Source organism: Bison bison, unplaced genomic scaffold (assembly GCF_000754665.1).
Source record: "Bison bison bison isolate TAMUID 2011002044 unplaced genomic scaffold, Bison_UMD1.0 scf7180017864072, whole genome shotgun sequence".
NCBI lineage: Eukaryota > Metazoa > Chordata > Mammalia > Artiodactyla > Bovidae > Bison > Bison bison.
This window is the reverse complement of record NW_011494644.1, coordinates 7647924-7666011: the sequence shown is the minus strand read 5'-3', so window position 1 is coordinate 7666011 and position 18088 is coordinate 7647924. Positions and strand designations below refer to the sequence as shown.

General features: G+C 42.6%; 1 protein-coding gene across 1 annotated transcript in view; it reads left to right on the top strand.

Moving 5' to 3' along the window:
- ZKSCAN2 (zinc finger with KRAB and SCAN domains 2) overlaps nt 1-12322 on the top strand; it is a 17065-nt gene extending 4743 nt beyond the window's left edge. Inside the window, exons 4-7 of the mRNA XM_010837222.1 lie at nt 267-393; nt 3434-4117; nt 5910-6401; nt 7729-12322. Of these exons, the coding sequence (XP_010835524.1) occupies nt 267-393; nt 3434-4117; nt 5910-6401; nt 7729-8651 (2226 nt within the window). The 3' untranslated portion in view covers nt 8652-12322. The remainder of the gene's footprint in view (nt 1-266; nt 394-3433; nt 4118-5909; nt 6402-7728) is intronic.
- Nucleotides 12323-18088: the final 5766 nt, after the last annotated feature.

Genomic DNA, 18088 nt, shown 5'->3' with positions numbered 1-18088 from the left:
GGCCTAACTTCCTAGGATATTCAGTAACAATGATTTCTTCAAACCTCTGTACCTACTCCAAGAGACTTTTCCCCCATTACTCCTTTTCCAGAAAAGACTGCACGCAGCCTTCTGAGTAATCAGACTCCTTGCTGGATCCTTTCTCTTATGATTCTTTATAGTACCTTCGCTTCATTTGGCACATAATGTATACTTGGTTCTTTGATTTCAGTTTTTATCTAGGGCTTTCCTATCCTTTGGTAGTCATTACTCTTAGTGTGTTACAGGGACCAGTGAAAGATGTCCACATGGCAAGAGGTTTTTCCTACAAAAAGAGTGTGCATCAGATTCCTGCTCACAAAGACCTCTACCGGGATATTAGAAAGGAGAGTGTTGGGAACATGGTCTCCCTGGGTAAGGATTCTATCCCTTTTCAAATAAAGATGTGAGGATTTCTAGTGTATTCACTTCTACTGATAGTAAAATAGTTATAAAAATGTTATTTTAAGGACCATGGGTTTTCTAGTCATTTCTGTGCTCTAGCATACCATGTTCTCTTACCTCACTCATTCCTTTCTTCCAATTTATATTATAGATTTATGCATATTCTTATAATTTAGTAATTAAAACATTAGAGAGGTTTATAGATGATTGTCATGTTATTTAAATATAAAACTCACCTACATCCACTAGACTAAAAACTCTGTCAAATCACAAGGTATTTTTAGGATTTGTTTTTGTTTAACATACAGTAACCCCAACATTGTGCACAGAGCCTGTCTATGGGTGGTGCCCAGCAAATATTCATTGAATGGATGGAAATCTTATAAATGGAAGAAAAAAAGTGATTTAAATATAATACCCTTGTGAATTATTTAAATAGCACACATTTTTACAAGCACACATAACCACTTGTTAAGTGTAATTTTACAAGCAGACTTTTGAAGAACTGTATCATCTGCTTTAACGGCAGGGATAAATATGCTTCATTCATATGTAAGCTGCAAGTCAAAGATTACTTATGAATAGAATTAAAGGCCTAAAATGTGTACAATACACACTATAGATACTACAGACCTGTGCTGTTTAATAGAGTAGCCACTAGCTACCTGTGGCTATTTAAATTTATAAAATAAATTAAAATCAAATGAAGTTTAAAATTCAGTTTCTCAGTGGCGGTAGCCATATTTAAGTTATTCAGTGACTGTACTGGACAGCATAGTTATAGAACTTCATCACAGAAATTTCTGTTTGACAATACATGTAGACACTAAAGTATAGAGATTACAGAATGGGCCATGTCAAACTGAATGAATGAAGATAAGCCAGCAGTTGTTTGTGATCAGAAAGCAATTAAAGCACTTGGAAAAAATTGCCAATTTAAGATGATACCAATGACACACCAGTAACAAAGCACTCTTCCCAAAACACAGGACCCTTGATTTTAACTTTCACTTAGGGCATCCGTGCCTCATTGCTGACCATTCATCCTTCAAAGACTGGTGTGGTTATCTCAGTAGTCATTGCTACTGAGTAGTTACAGAGACCAGTGAAAGGTACCCACGTGGCAAGTTGCCCACATGATAGGTGTTTCCTAGTGTTGCCTTGGATCGCACAGCATGCAGACCTAGTAAAATGATGGATTAGAGGCCTTGGTGAAAGCTGCCGTGAGTGGGTTAGAGACCATACTCTGCACCTTCAGCTGTAGCCCAGTGATTCCATGTGTAATAATTATATATGGAAAGGCTCAGGGACACCTGGCACAGTGTTTTATCTTAGACTGTAAACTAAAGGCTCATAAATCTAGCCTGAAAATTTATTTGGGCCTTGCCCAGAGTTATAACTTAAAATTTGTTCATAAATCTGGATTTCCAGCATCTCTTTAAAAACCTACCATCAGGCACATTCTCACGCTGCAGCAGGTGACCAGAGCAAAGTGGAGGAACTTGTGCTGAACGGCCAGGGCTCTCACTCCAGACTGCCTAGTCCTTGTAGATGTTTGAACTTCCATTGTCCATGCCCTTCTCTCATATGAAAATGAAGAACAGATCCTCAGCCCCAGAGTTCTTTCAGCAAGGATTTGATTTAATGCTGCTTCTCTAGGAGGGGCTTCCTTGATAGCTCAGTTGGCAAAGAATCTGCCTACAATGCAGGAGACCCCGGTTTGTTCCTGGTTCGGGAAGATCCCCTGGAGAAGGGCTAGGCTATCCACTCCAGTATTATTGGGCTTCCCTTGTGCTTCAGCTGGTAAAGAATCTGCCTGCAATGCGGGAGACCTGGGTTCGATCCCTCGGTTGGGAAGATCCGCTGGAGAAGGGAAAGGCTACCCACTCTGTATACTGGCCTGGAGAATTCCATGGATTGTATAGTCCATGGGGTCACAAAAAGTTGGACACGAATGAGTGACTTTCACTTCACTCTCTAGGAAAATTCCATGAAGCTCTTGTGTGTGTTTTCTATAGAGGAAAACTAAATGTTATTATATACCTATTAGACATTAGACAAGTTATAGATGATCACTTATTTAATATTCCTAGCACCTTGTTGGGATTCCCAGGTGGCTCAGTGGTAAAGAATCTGCCTGCCAATGCCACAGAAGACATGGGTTCAGTCCTGGGTCAGAAAGATGCCCTGGAGGAGGAAATGACAACCTATTACAGTATTCTTGCCTGGGAAATCCCATGGACAAAGGAGCCTAGCGGGCTACAGTCAACGGGGTCACAAAGAGTCAGATGCAACTGAGCATGCACACACAGACCTTTGGATAGATGATATTATTCCCTAGGAAACTGAGGCTCAGAGAGATTAAGAAACTTCCCCTTGTCAAAAAGTAAAGTTAAGTTTTGGAGCTAGGATTCAAATTTAAGACATTTTGATCTCCACAGTACTATAAGGTAAAAAATTCAAGTTGCTTTCCTATTATTGCATCTCTTTCCCATTAATTTTGTTAGAGTGTTTCCAAAACTTCATGACTCCTCACCTCCCACAGCCCCAGTGTGTGTGTGTATGTGTGTGTGTGTGTGTCTGTGTGTGTGTGTTGAGTGAGGGAGTGAGGAGATACAGGGAACAGCTGTAAGCACACTTTATAAGTAACAAACACCAGTTCATAGGAGCATGCTGTGAATCTAACAATGTTAGATACTTGAGAGACAGTCAAAGGTAATAAGTGTTTCTTACCCCTAAAGATTTTCCTTTAAGAACTAGCTGGGGAAGGAAGTGGTACATGCATGAGATGTGAAATGGTAGTGTAAGTTAGTAGGTGATTGTGCAGAATAACTCATGCAAGAATCTAGTGTGCACTGTCATGGTTGAGGAAGACTTTAGAAAAAAGACCAACTGGACAAGATCTTTAAAGGATAGCTGTGAACAAGTGGTCCAGGAGAGCATGCTAAGCAGGACCTTGGGGCATGCAGTCATGATCTCTCTAGCCTGAAATGTGTTTGTCTCACTGTAGGAAGCACAGTGTCTGCAGCTAACAAGATAGCCCGGCTGGAGCCAAGAAAGGAGCCATGGACCATAGGTCTGCAGTCCTCTAATAAGAGGACTGTCCTGCAAAGCAACTACATCAAGGAAAAGTCAGTTCATGCTATTCAGATCCCTGCAAGGAATGCAGGGAAAACATGGAGAGAACAGCAGCAGTGGGGTCTGGAAGATGAAAAAATAGCAGGCGTGCATTGGAGTTATGAGGAAACTAAGACTTTTCTTGCAATTCTCAAAGAGTCTCGCTTTTATGAAACACTTCAGGCTTGTCCCCGAAACAGCCAGGTATATGGTGCTGTGGCTGAATGGTTGCGAGAATGTGGCTTCCTCCGAACACCAGAACAGTGTCGGACCAAGTTCAAAAGTCTGCAGAAGAGTTACCGAAAAGTGAGAAATGGCCACGTGCTAGAACCCTGTGCCTTCTTTGAGGACATGGACGCTTTGTTGAATCCTTCCGCTCATGCTTCATCCATGGATAAGCCAAGGGAGATTCTGTCTCTCCCCAGACTGAAGAGAATTGGCATCAGTGCTAAAGAACAGATCAATTTGGTGGAGGAGGAAGAAGCTGCAGAGGAGTCTGATGGTGATGAAATGGGCATTGAGTTTATCCGGAAGCCTGAGCTTCATGGTGCCCCTGTCATATTTCAAAACCTGAGTGGTAAGAATGGCACTTTTATTCTGGTATGAGAATGGATGATGTGGTCTTGTGGAAAAAGGATAAGACCCCCAGAAGTGACCAAACGCAGGGAGTTCTGACACACACACCTTGCCACTCATCACTGTGATTGACCACATAACTGAAAGTGCTCCTAGGTGTTCGTTGCTGCCCCCAGTGCAGTCTGAGTAACAGCCATGAAGGATTCTTTTTCAGGTTAGAGCACAGCATGGATTTTGAGTATTTGGAGTCTGTGGAAGGAAAATAAATGGAGTCCAGGGGTACTAAGGATCTAACATTATCTGAGAATTGTTATAGTGCAGTCAGTTGTGTTAGATAAAGTCAGGGACCCATTATCAAGGACAGCCAGTAAAAGAATGTGTCACCAACAAAAAAAGAATTGAAAAAAATGAAATTCTGAAAGAAGAAAGAGAAAAAGGAATACGAAGTAGATGCAACAAATGGAAAGAATAAAAACAGGATGGTAGATGTGTATCCACATGTCATTAATTATAAATTTAAAGGACAGGTTTTTCAGATATATTTTTTAAAACCTGTATTTACAAGAGATACATCTTTAATATAAAAACACAGAGACATTAAAATTAAAAGGATAGAAAAAGATATTATGCAAAAGAATGATGTTGAAATTTGGGGACTGGGAAATGCAGAACTAAACCACCAGTTGACAATCATTGTATGACAGTTGACTTACCATATAACTACTTAGAACTCAATTTTCTGTCTTTAAAATACGGCTTAAATTATAAGCATAGTTGTTAGTGTTAAATGAAATAATATGGATGAAGGCATTCTGCAGATGCTAAAATGCAGTAGAACATTGCCTGATGTCACAGTTATTAGTACCACCTTATGAAAAAAATGATAGTTTCTTAGATAGAACGGAAAAATAAACCAGACTAGAAGAGCTGAGACTGTAACCATTATTGTACGTATTCAAAAGAAACAAATCTCAGGAAAAAGATGGGAAAATGTATTACACATGTACAGGTAATCACCATTCTGGAGATCCATAAACATGAGGCTCAGACAGTTTCAAATTTGGGAATCCAGTGAGACTGAAGGGAACCAGTGAGGCAGAGGATAGAAAAGACTTTGCTACTACAGATTACAACACCCCAAAAGCATGTTTAACTATATTCAAATATACTCTTAAAACTTTAATTCTGCTATAAAAGCAGGACATCTGCTTGTCTTATAGATCATTTCATCTCTTGAAGTAGAGGACTCAGTAACATCAAAAACTACTCTGGATATAGTTCTGCTCTTCAAAGAAGATGGGTTAAAGAGGTGATAGCAACTCTGATGCTGTTGGGTGTCTTAGTCCATTATTCCTAAAAATTTTTTAAAGGCAGGCAGCTGAGTCCTTAATAACCATAGCAATGGCAGATTTAGGGGCTGCATTTTTATTCTGCCAGATAAACTTTGAGATCAGTATATCAACTTTAAAATCCTTTTGGGTTTTTTTACTAAATAGATTCAAGAATTGATATCTGTACAGTTTGAGTCTTCCTACCCAGAAGTATAGTATCTCTCCATTCTTTCTAATTCTTTTATGTCTTTCAATATAATATTATAGAATTTTTATACAGATCCTCTTCTTTCTTGCAAACCTTATTCCAAGACATATCATTGTTCCAGGGAATGGGATTTGTTTTCCTGTACTTCTTAGATTTTGTAATGTATGAAGGCTACAGACAACTTATATCTTTGAACTTTACCCTTGAATGGCTGCAGACACCTTGTATCTTTGAACTTTATCCTTGAATGGCAGGTGTGCACTGGGGCTACGAGGAAACCAAGACTTTCCTTGACATACTCCATGAGACTCGGTTTTACGAAGCACTGCAAGCCTGTCATCGGAAGAGCAAGTTGTATGGGGCCGTGGCTGAGCAGCTGCGAGAGTGTGGCTTCCTCCGAACTCCGGAACAGTGCCGGACCAAGTTCAAAAGCCTTCAGAAGAGCTACCGCAAAGTGAAAAATGGTCACGTGCTAGAGTCCTGCGCATTCTACAAGGAGATGGATGCTCTGATTAACTCTCGGGCATCTGCCGCTCCCACCAGCTCCCCAGAAGAAGCCCCGTCACCCTCAGTTCAAGAAAGAGAGGACATGGAAATTGAACCCCAGGAACCTACAGTCTGGGAACCTGAGGAGGACTCCCAGGAGGTGCTTGTTGAAGACTCTGGCAGTGAGAGAATGAGTGAGGAGGAAATCATGCAAGAACCAGAATTCCAGGGACCTCCATGTTTACTGCAAAGCCCAAGCGGTAAGGATCATTGGGGCTCTGGGGTAAAGGAGGAGTCAGTGGGATTACTGACAAATTAGGAGAGCTGGCACATCACATGTGCATGTATGTTCATTAAACAGTATTTGTGTGTCCTGTGCCATTTGAGGAGAAGAGTAAAGTAGCAGTGAATAAAACAGAGTCCCTGTACTCATGGTGCTTCTGTTCAAGGGCAGAGCTTACATTTTCGTGATTTAGTCTTTGGGATCTCAGCCTTGGTTTTTGTGTGTCGGGGACAGATAATGTTTTATATCTCCTACAAATACTGTTGGGAAGAACTTGGAATTATATGTGAGAAAAACTCAGGTCAAGGAGACATGTTGGTAAGCTCAGAGCAGAAATTTCTGTTATGTGTGATATGCACAAGAAAAGGCAGAGACAGAAAGACTTTATTCTGGTTTTGAGCTCCACCTGCGGGTGTCCCACCAACCACTGGGTGCCCTCACAGGCATCTCACCAGCAGCCCAGCCTTAAAAGTTTCAAAAGGAATATCAACACCTTCCTTCCCACACCGTGGCTCTTCCTGGTGCCCTCCCATAGCACATCCGACCTGGAAAGCTAGGGATGTTTTTTGATGCCTTCTCTTTTGTTTACATCCAGGCAGATGACATATTTTCTCAACTGTTGGGGAATTTGCATCTGCCCCCTCTTTAGTTGCCATAACCACTAGTTTAACATTTCTCTGTCTCTTGCCTAAACTATTGTAAAAGTCCCCAAACCAGTTTTCCTCATTAGACTTGTGTTAAGCTTCCACAGCCATCCTTAATCTGAGCTTGTCTTTTTAGCCTTACCTGTCATTATTTTCCTTCCTATACTCTATGCTGATTCAAAACAAACGTTTGAAAAGAGAGTTCACACACATGCTCTTTGGTGGTATTTTTATGAGAATTTGTAGTAAGCAAGATGAAATTGTTGATTCTGGAACTGCTGAGTTGATAACTTTGGAAACAAAGTCCTTCTGTACCATCTCTGGTGAACCTTGTATTTTAAGATGAGCTCCAGACCTGTCACCAAATTACCAGGCTCTGTGTAAGCCAACTGCTAGGCTGTAACTTCCTCCAAGGCCCAGATGGACCCAATCAGAACACTTCCAAAGATGACGTGATTAGGGCTTCTCACGTAAGTCAGTGGATTCACTGATGGCTGTCCATGGGACTGAAAGAAAGTAAGGCCCAGTGAATCAGAAAAGAGTCCCCCTTGCCTGAGGTCAGTGAAGCACACAGAGGCCTTAAGGTACAGGGACTGTCAGCTGTATTATTTATATTAACCCAGAACTGGTCTGAAATTTTGATTGTCTTCTTTTTTTCAGATTTTGAAATTGAAAGTAGTATCAAGGAAGATGCAACACAGGTGATCTGTAAGGACATGGAGCAGCATAGGGCATTCATAGAAAAGTCTAAAAGGGTCGTTTCCCAGAATGTTGATCCAGGTAAATATTGTAAAAGAGATTGTGTCTCAGGAAGACAGTGGGAAAACCTTCACGGAATCCGACAGGGAAAACTGATGCCTCAGCCTCGAGATTTGGGGAAAGCCGTAGTGCATCAGAGGCCTCTCATGGGGAAGAGGCCCTTCCGGCTCCTCAGATACGGAGAAAGCTTTGGAAGGAGTGCGCGTCTCATGTGCCGCATGACCCACCAGAAGGAAAACCCTTCTAAGTGTAGTGTCTGTGGGAAGTGCTTCGGTAGAAGCAGGAGTCTAGTCCGACACCAAAGAATCCACACGGGAGAAAAACCTTTCAAATGTCTCGACTGCGGGAAAAGCTTTAACGACTCCTCCAACTTTGGTGCCCACCAGAGAATTCACACAGGAGAGAAACCCTACAGATGTGGAGAGTGTGGGAAATGCTTCAGCCAGAGCTCAAGTCTCATTATACACCAGAGAACCCACACTGGAGAGAAGCCCTACCAGTGCGGAGACTGTGGGAGGAGCTTCACCAACAGTTCGCACTTCAGCGCCCACCGGAGAGTCCACACCGGCGAGAATCCCTACAAGTGTGTGGACTGTGAGAAAAGTTTCAATAACTGCACGCGATTTCGCGAGCACCGGCGAGTGCACAGCGGGGAGAAGCCCTACGGGTGCAGCCAGTGTGGCAGACGTTTCAGCAAGAGTTCTGTGCTCACCAAACATCGGGAGGCTCATGTGAGAGAAAAGCTGCTGCCGCCCCTGCCAGCATTCTGCTCCCCGGAGAACCCCCTCAAGGGCAAGACTGATGACTTCAGGCAGACTTTATGATGATGAGCTCTTCTCTTCCTAAACGTCCCCTTAGCCATTTTACCCTGATCTCACTCTCGGAAGCAGTCTTTTCTTAGCTAGAAAGAGTCATTGCCAAGATAAGCTTGAGAATATAAATAAGCTAAAGGCTTGGATCCTGTTCTCACCTCTGCCTCTTACTTGATTAGTCTGTTCCTCTCCTTCTATGTGTCTCAACCTTTTCCCTTTAATAAAGTAAAGAAGATACAGGGCCTGAATGCAGAGGGAAATTCTCTTCAATATGTCGAGGCCAATGCCATGGGATCACTAAACCCAGCAACATCCAGAATCCTTCAGCGCAGGGAAGAGTTGTTGCCAAGGAGATGAAAAATGTTCAAAGTCGTTTTCGTTATCTGCCATGTGTGATCCCGGATGCAACTCAATCACAGTTTCCTGTTTGGGTAGAAATTTCGGGAGCCTGATAAGAACCACATTGGATCTGTCTTGGGTTTGAAGGTATTCACAAAAGGAGATTGAAGATTTTTTCGTTCCCTTCAGGAGTCTGTTGCAGTGTACCTTTTTTGTGTCAAGAAGTTGATCTAAAGAGCTCGGGTAGTGTTTCTGTATTGTCACTGAAACAATGCCCTGCCCTCCATAGAGACAGGGCACAACTGATCACCCATTGTCCTTTGTAGACTAACCCTCTCTGTACCTGAAGACTGACATGCCCTTGGCTGTTGCCTCTCCAGCCCAGGAGTAATGCAGTTCCCTTTACTGTTTCTTGTAAGTCCTAAACTTACCTCTTCATTGTTCTGGGTGCCCTTGTCTGACTCTTCTGAACTACCATGCCTTCCTCAGACTGAGTAGCATGCATGCTCCTGGTGTGTCTCATTAAAGTGGAATTCAGACACTTTCCAGTTCTGAATGTGCAACTGCTCTGGTTTTTATCTAGAATATGACTGATAGGTGGCAAATTTTCTGCCTCCCAACCCCACATTTAGATATAATGTTATATAATTTTAGATAGTTTTTTAAAACTCTGAGGAGCCAGGGAAGAAGTGAGTTAGAGACCTGAAACATTCACTATTTCAAAGACCAGTTGGACTCCTTAACCCTGCTTTAGATCAGGTAGTCGCCTTGGTCCAGACCAGCACCCCAGGGCAGTTTGTTAAGTATACCGTTGTCTTTTTTTGAGGCCAGCTCTTGTTCATGTGGTCATAAACCTCTCTGTAGAGCCGAGTAATTTGTACAACTCTACAGCTCACTGAGTGAAGGTGGAAATACTTTCTGACACTTCCAGCCCAGAACACTTTCTGTTTTCCATACTTAACCTGTTGGTCTGAAAAGTCTCCTTGACACCCCCCAGCACTGACCCAATAACTACTGAAGGAAGGGTTCAGATGGGGAGATAGTTCACTTACGGATGTTGCAGATAAACACCGGGGATTTGTCATCCAAAGCTGTTACTTCAGGATGCGACCAGTGGCATTTATACCCTTAAGATGACCATGACCTCAGGGGACTTTGCTTTGGGAAAGGAGAAGTCACAAGTTTAGTGGAAAAATAACCAGAGTCAAGGCTGTGTGTAGATCATTTTTTCACTTTGCTCCTTTCCTTTGTCAGATGCTGTCTTATTAGAAGACATCTGAGTATGTTTGAATTTTCTGAAACTTATCCAAGAAGGTACCAAGGAGGATATAGGCAGGAAGGAAGGAAATCCAACCTATGGTGTCAGAATAGGCTGTGGCCTGTTGGAAGGCAGGTGACTCAGGTAAACGTTGATAAATGTTTCTTTCTGACATTCGTTAGGAGCGTTACGATTGTTCACATCTCACTAGGTTGATTTCCGCTGCGTTGTCCAAATTATAAATCCCTAATAGTTAAGTGAAGTTTCACGTCACTAGTGTGCCCAGCACAGAGGGGTGTGTGTGGTGCCCGTGGGTGTGTGCTTGTATTGTGTAGATGTTCTGGAATCCCTGCTCTAGAGAAGATGCACATTAATAGAGTCACCACTTAGTAATAGGTACCCAGGGTTGATCATTATATCAAAGCATGATTCAGGAAAGTAGATGATTTACTATAAATATTAATTAAGCACGGTTATGTGTAAGGCTATGTTCCTAGGCACAGTGAGGGATATAGAAATGAAAAAAGGCTTGGTGTCTGTGCTCAAGAAACGTGCAACATGGTGAACAAACTATTGCAGCAAAAGATAATGCCAATTACATTCATGTCCGTTATGGAACATTATTTGTTCATCAATGAAAGAGCCACCTTCTCTTGCAGAAGAGTTTTTCTCAATGCCTAAAATCATATTCTCTACCTCCGTCTCTTAAATTTCCCCAGTGGCCAGAAAGGCTCAGGAACCATTCCTTCTCCAGGTGGAATAATCCAATTCTGTCTGTCATGTCTGGGATCATGCCGAGGTGGAATTTGGGTCCCCTTACCTATTCTCAGTTGTAAGTGGGCATTTGGACTTGTATTAAATTAACTGAATGAACTTTGCTTCTATAGAAGGAGACAGTCCTGCCCACCATCTTAGACCAAGGCTGTTTGTATTTTGTCTTTTTTCAGGTGGACATGAAAGTCAAAAGTGAAGTCACACTCTGATTACTGTGTCTCATATCACATAACATTGCCTTCATGACAATCCATACAAGTTTTCCCCCTAAGTTTCAGTAGCAGGGAAAGCTCTGATCCTAAAGCAAAAACAATGTTACCTTACAAACACTGTGACTTTTTTTTTTTTTTAGCAACTTACTACTATTCTTTCTTTGTTCTGGCTGCTGGAACAAAAAACTTACAAAAACAGAACTTTTAAGTCACCTCAGCCAACCACTTAAACATGTATTTACTTAATCCTATCTTATATCTTTGTACCCCATATCCTATTTTTTTTAAGTGTACATAAGTAGTCATTTTATTCTCTGACTTCTTAACCAAGACCCTTTGGAGCCTGGCTGTATCCCTGCCTGCGCTTACTGTGTTACTCCCACAAACACCCTAATTCTTACTGGCATTTTTATTACACATACAACCTACTTTATTCATCTGGAAGGAAACGTTTTTTTTTTTTAAGAGGAAAACTTCACAGTATGCTTAAAACAGCTCAGGGCAGCCTGCCACCTAGAATGAGCATTAGACCAGAAGCTGTAAGACAGGTTTCATTCTTGTCACTACCACTTTCTGAGTGTTGTTGGACAAACCAGTCTCTCTCTGGGCCTGAGTTCCTTATCTGAAGAGAAGTTGAGCATGATTGCCAAGACCACTCCAGCTCCTATGAGGCTGTGGGGCATCAGAAGAGAGAAGTTATAAGACCAGGCTGCCACCCTGGCTCGCCACCGCAGGCAGCGTTCAGGCCATACTAAATCCATCCCATGAGCCCATCCCATACTTCAGCAAGAGGTTGCTGTGAGCAGTCCAGGAGCATGCTCAGTGAGGAGAAGGGACAAATCACTCATGTTCAACAGCAGGCGACAGACAGTGGTAGGTAGCTGCAGTGAAGAAAGCCAATTTGGGGACCCTGGTGCCCCATGACAGACAAGCCTCAACTCTGAGGGAGCCGGGGACACCCCAAGTGCAATGCTAAGCCCTTACCTCTGAATGCATTCCTAGTATAAATGTATGTCCACTCATTGTTTTGTGTGAATGTTCACTTAGATGTCTTCTTGAAAACTTGTATGTGAAATAAATGTCTAAATAAATGACTCGCATTGGTTTTTGCTATAATTTGAAGGCTGTCTTCATTAAGGAAAAAGAGAACTTACTCAAAGGTAATAAAAGCTGATTCTCACAGCTATGGAGAATCTCAGTCTCTTTTCCGGTCCACTGTTCTGCCCCGTAGCTGGCAGGGGTCTCGTGTGAGCCCACAGCTATTCCCCTGCAGCAGTCCTCTGACAGCCATCACTGCCACTGTCATAGAAGATGCTTGGCTCTAATTCCAGAGTAGGTTAGCCTACTAGATGAGATTAGTAGAGGCGCACACTGGGTGTATGCTCGGTGGGGCACTCACTCAGCCTCTCCTGGTGGAACCAGTCAAAGTGATTCCCCCAGACACAGTGCTGCTTTTGCTTCACTGTTTGACTTAAAGAGTTCCAGTGGCTTCCACTTAGCCCTCCTTCCCGTAGCAGCTCCAACTCCATAGGTCACAGAGTCAATGTAGAGATTTTGCCACTTGTTGAGGATGTTTTTCCAACTATACTCTTAGAAACTGAGAAGAACTGCAGGGTGAATTTCGAGCCAGCTCACCTAAATATGAGGTGGATTCCAGACAAAGAATCTCTCCCGTCTAGACCTTATAAGCAGCCGACTGCAATAGCACCCACCCAAGGTTCTCGAGAGTGATAACTGCTCAGGGTCAGTACCTGAGAGTCCCTGTACATTTTCTATACTTTCCTTGAGCAAATGACCGTGACCTTTTTGGAGGAAACAAAGGCTCAGAATATTCATGTTAGAGTTCTTCCACAAGATTATCTGATCTTCCATTTCTCTATGGAGATTTAGGTCTGTGAACTGACTCACAGAGTTAGTTAGATGAGAGATTTTAAATCTCAGGCATCAGGAGGTAGCGGGTATGGGAAGCATTCTTTGATGGTCCAGTGGTTAAGAATCCACCTTGCAATGCAGGAGACACTAGTTTGATCTTTGGAAAGATCCCACCTGCCATGGGACAACTAAGCCCACGCACCCTAGAGCCTGTGCTCTGCAACATCAGAAGTCACCACAATGAGAACCTGTGCACTGCAACTGAAGAGAGCAGCCTCCACTCACCATGACTAGAGAAAGCTCATGTGCAGCAACAAAGACCAAGTGCAGCCAAGATATATTTTTTTTAAATCTCTAAGGGGAAAAAAGATCTATCTTAAGGCTACAAATGTTCAATTCCTACAAGTACCAGTTAAGACAATTAGATTTCAAAGGAAGAAGAATGAATCCTTTGTGTTTCAAACACCAAAAGGAACACAGCTAATCACAACCTCCAAACCCCATGATGGGTGCAGGGATTTGGAAAGGAGGCAGTGGTCTGGGGCCCAAGACTGGCAAACTGCCTACCCTGCTCTGAGGTGGTAGATGGCCGTGGCAGTGTGGGAGTAGAGGCGACGGGGAGCAGGCTTGGAAGGCCGGCCTTAGGAATTGGTTGGGTACATGCACATGGAGCCGTGGGACAGGCAGGTGTGCTTGCGACCCCTCTTGCTAGAGATCACCCCAGCCGAGACAAGCATGACTCAGCCGAAGAACGTGCCGTCTCTGAGGACCGCTGCCAACAGCCCCATGTGGTAGACAGACGAATGGCAGCCACAGAGGGCGCACAGTAGGGCTTAGGACCTGAAGATCATGGAAAGAGGGATGGGTAAAGCAGATGTGGTCTATTTATGCAATGGAATATTAGCCATAAAAAAGGATGAAATAATGCCATTTGTGGCAACCTAGAGATTATCATATGAAGTAAGCCAAAATCAAATAGGTGGTATAACTTATATGTGGAATCTAAAAAAACTGATACAAATGAATTTATTTCCAAAACAAACTCACAGACACAGAAAACAGGATTACCAAAAGGAAAGGGTATAAGGAGGGGTAAATTAGGAGTTTGGGATTAACAGATATACACTAAATGTAAGATAGATAACAACAGCCTACTGTGTAGCACAAGAAACTATATTCAATATCTTTTAATAACCTAAAATGGAAAAGATGCTGAAAAAGAATATCTGAAATCACTTTGTTGTGTGCTTGAAACTAACATAACATTGTACCTCAACTATAATAATAATTTTTTTTAATTTAAAAAAGTTAGGACATGAAAGTAGAAGATTGGCATACTTCCCTTTTGGATTGCTTAAACTCAGAGTTCTTGGACAATCTTCCGAGGGTAAGATGCAAGAACATAATACTAGGCCCCTCAACAACATAGCATGTGAGGACTCGGGCCAATCCTGGCAGAAGGACTAGGCCCCTCAACAACATAGCATGTGAGGACTCGGGCCAATCCTGGCAGAAGGAAAAGAAGCAGTACTTATGCTTCCTGCAGTGGAAAGAAACACTAGAGAATGTATCCAAAATCCTGGATTCTAATTGAGTTCTGCCTTTAGATCACTGTGTGATTATAGTCAAATTATTTAGTTAGCCTCTCTGGATTTAGGGGTTGGACAGCATGAGTGGTTCCCAACATTTTCCCCTCAAGAGGTCCAAAGGTCCTTATGTGAAGGTAACTGAGAAAATACATGTGGTGCAAAGTCCATTCAGAATCTCCTTGTCAGAGATCCACCCCCTTGCCATGATTCTGATACCTGCAAGTTTCAAAACCTTTGATTAGATGACCATAAATATAAAAACCACCACACTGTCCACTTACAGTTTTGAGGCAATGTACTAATGCTTTATAAACATCTTATTTATTCTCAAAAGCATGCCGAAGGAGGTTTTCCATTGTACAGGTAAGGAAGTTGAGACTGAGAGAAATTCAATGCTTTCTTCAAACGTATACAGCAGACAAGCAGTTCTCAGACAAGTTCTGATATTTAAACCTGGATCTTTCTTAAAATCCAAACTCGTAGCAACTGCATTTTACTGCTGTCATAGAGTTTCAAGCTCCAGCATCCTCAAATTCTGTGACCTCATTGTTCCTGAGAAAATGAGAGGTGGGGTAGAGGTAAACAGGTGATCTGTTTCAATTTTGGATTTGACTTAGAAAAACATCTACTTCTGCTTCACTGACTACCCTAAAGTCTTTGACTGTGTGGATCACAACAAACTGGAAAATTCTTAAAAAGATAGAAATACCAGACCACCTTACCTGTCTCCTTGAGAAACCTGTATGCAGGTCAAGAAGCAACAGTTAGACCCAGACATGGAACAATGGACTGGTTTAAAATTGGGAAAGGAGTATATCAAGGCTGTACATTGTCACCCTGTTTATTTAACTTCTGTACAGAGTACATCATGCAAAATCCTGGGCTGGATGAATCATAAGCTGGAATCAAGATTGTTGGGAGAAATATCAACAACCTCAGATACCCAGATGATGGACTCTAAAGGCATAAAGTGAAGAGGAACTAAACAGCCTCTTGATGAGGGTGAAAGAGGAGAGTGAAAAAGCTGGCTTAAAACTCAACATTCAGAAAACTAAAATCATAACATCTGGTCCCATCACTTCATGGCAAATAGATGAGGGAAAAGTGGAAACAGTGGCAGATTTTATTTTCTTGGCCTCCAAAATCACTGCAGACAGTGACTGTAGCCACTAAATGAAAAGACGTTTGCTCCTTGGAAGAAAAGCTATGACAAATCTAGACAGCATATTAAAAAGCAGAGACACCACTTTACCCACAAAGGTTCGTATAGTCAAAGTTATGGTTTTTCCAGTAGTCTTGTACAGATGTGAGAGCTGGACCAAAAAGAAGGCTGAGTGCCAAAGAATTGATGCTTTTAAACTGGTGCTGGATAAGACTCTTGAAAGTCCCACCCACAGACAGCAAGGAGACCAAACTAGTCCATCTAAAGGATATCAACCCTCAATATTCATTGAAAGGACTGATGCTGAAGTTGAAGCTCCAATATTTTGGCCACCTGATGGGAAGAGCCAACTCGCTGGAAAAGACCCTGGTGCTTGGAAAGATTAAGGGCAGGAGGAGAAGGGGGCAACAGAGGATGAGATGGTTGGGTGGCATCACCGACTCAGTGGACATGAATTTGAGCAAACACTGGGAGACAGTGAAGAACCAAAGTGCTGCAGTTCATGGGGTTGCAGAGTCAGACAGAATTTAGCAACTGAAGAAGAACTGCGGCAGAATGAATTTGAAAGTCATGAGGATCAGCTTATGCCGTTCATTCAGTCAACGAGTACTCAGTCCCTTCTATACAGCAAACAGTAAACCAGATAACATGGAGTCACAAAGAGGAATTAGCATCGCTCTTCCTCTTGAGAGCTTATGGTCTAGAAATTGACATGGAGACCCAGAGTTGAAATCCAATTACAACTGAGGAGTGAGAAGAGTTGTAATACACATCCTCTGTCCCTCTCCTTGTGGGGGGAAGAGGCACGTAGGTGACGAGGCAGGAGACATACTGTCCCTTATTCAGCAACAGTAACATGTGATGGCAAAGATCATGTGAACCCTGTATTTTTCAGGTCTACTACATCCTTCTAATTTTCTGTATATTCATTCTCTGATTTTTGAGAGTTTGATATTGAAATTCCAACTAAAAACCTTAATTTATCTACTTAAAATATAATTGTAATATATATAGTGAAACTATATGTAACTTTGTTCTGTATTTTCCAAGTCTCTTGTAAATGTGTCATCATACTTTCATCATTTAAAAAAATAAGAGGAAAAAAAAGAGAGATCATGAACTCTGAAGTCAGATGTACCTGATCTTAAATTTTGGCTTCACTAATGTACAATGTGACTTTGAGTAACATCTCTTGAAATCTCCATTTGTTCCTCTGGAAAAAAGGAAAGACTAAGAGTTCCCTGGTGGCTCAGATGGTAAAGAATCCACCTGCAATGCAAGAGATCTGCCCCTGGGTCAGGAAGATCCCTCGGAGAAAGGAGGGGTTACCCATTCCAGTATTCTTGCCTGGGAAATCCCATGGACGGGAGCCTGGCAGGCTACAGTCCATGGGGTCACAGAGTCAGACACGACTGCTACCTGTATTCACTTCCTGAGACAGCCATAAAAAATGACCACAAACTTGGTGACATAAAAAAGAGCAGAAAGGCCTCTTCACCATTCTGGAGACCAGAAGTCTGAAATCAGGGCATCATCCATCCATACTCCCTCCAAAGGCTGTGGGGAAGAACCCTTCCTCACTTTTCATAGCTCTTTTTGGTGACCCTGCTACTATCTTTGGAGAAGGCAATGGCACCCCATCCAGTACTCTTGCCTGGAAAATCCCATGGAGGGAAGAGCCTGGTGGGCTGCAGTCCATGGGGTCGCTAAGAGTTGGACACGACTGAGTGACTTCACTTTCACTTTTCACTTTCATGCATTGGAGGAGGAAATGGCAACCCACTCCAGTGTTTTTGCCTGGAGAATCCCAGGGACGGGGGAGCTTGGTGGGCTGCCGTCTATGGGGTCGCACAGAGTTGGACACGACTGAAGCGACTTAGCAGCAGCAGCAGCAGCTACTATCTTGCGGCCCCACAACTCTGCCTCTATCCTTCTTCCAGATACGCCTTCCCTGTGTCTCTATGTCCTTTTCTGTCTCTTATTAAGTCACTCTCCCGGGAGTTAGGGCCCATTCAGATCCAGTATGCTACCTTTCTTTGCGTCTGCAAAGCCCTTATTTTCAAATAAGGTCACTTTTTTTTTTTTTAATTTTTTGGCTGCACCACGTGGCATGTGGGATCTTATTCCTCCCCCAGGGATCAAACCTGTGCCCATTGCAGTGGAAGCACAGTCTTAACCACTGGACCACCAGGAAAGTCCCAAGTAAGGTCACATTCTGAGGTTCCAAGTGAACATGAATTTTT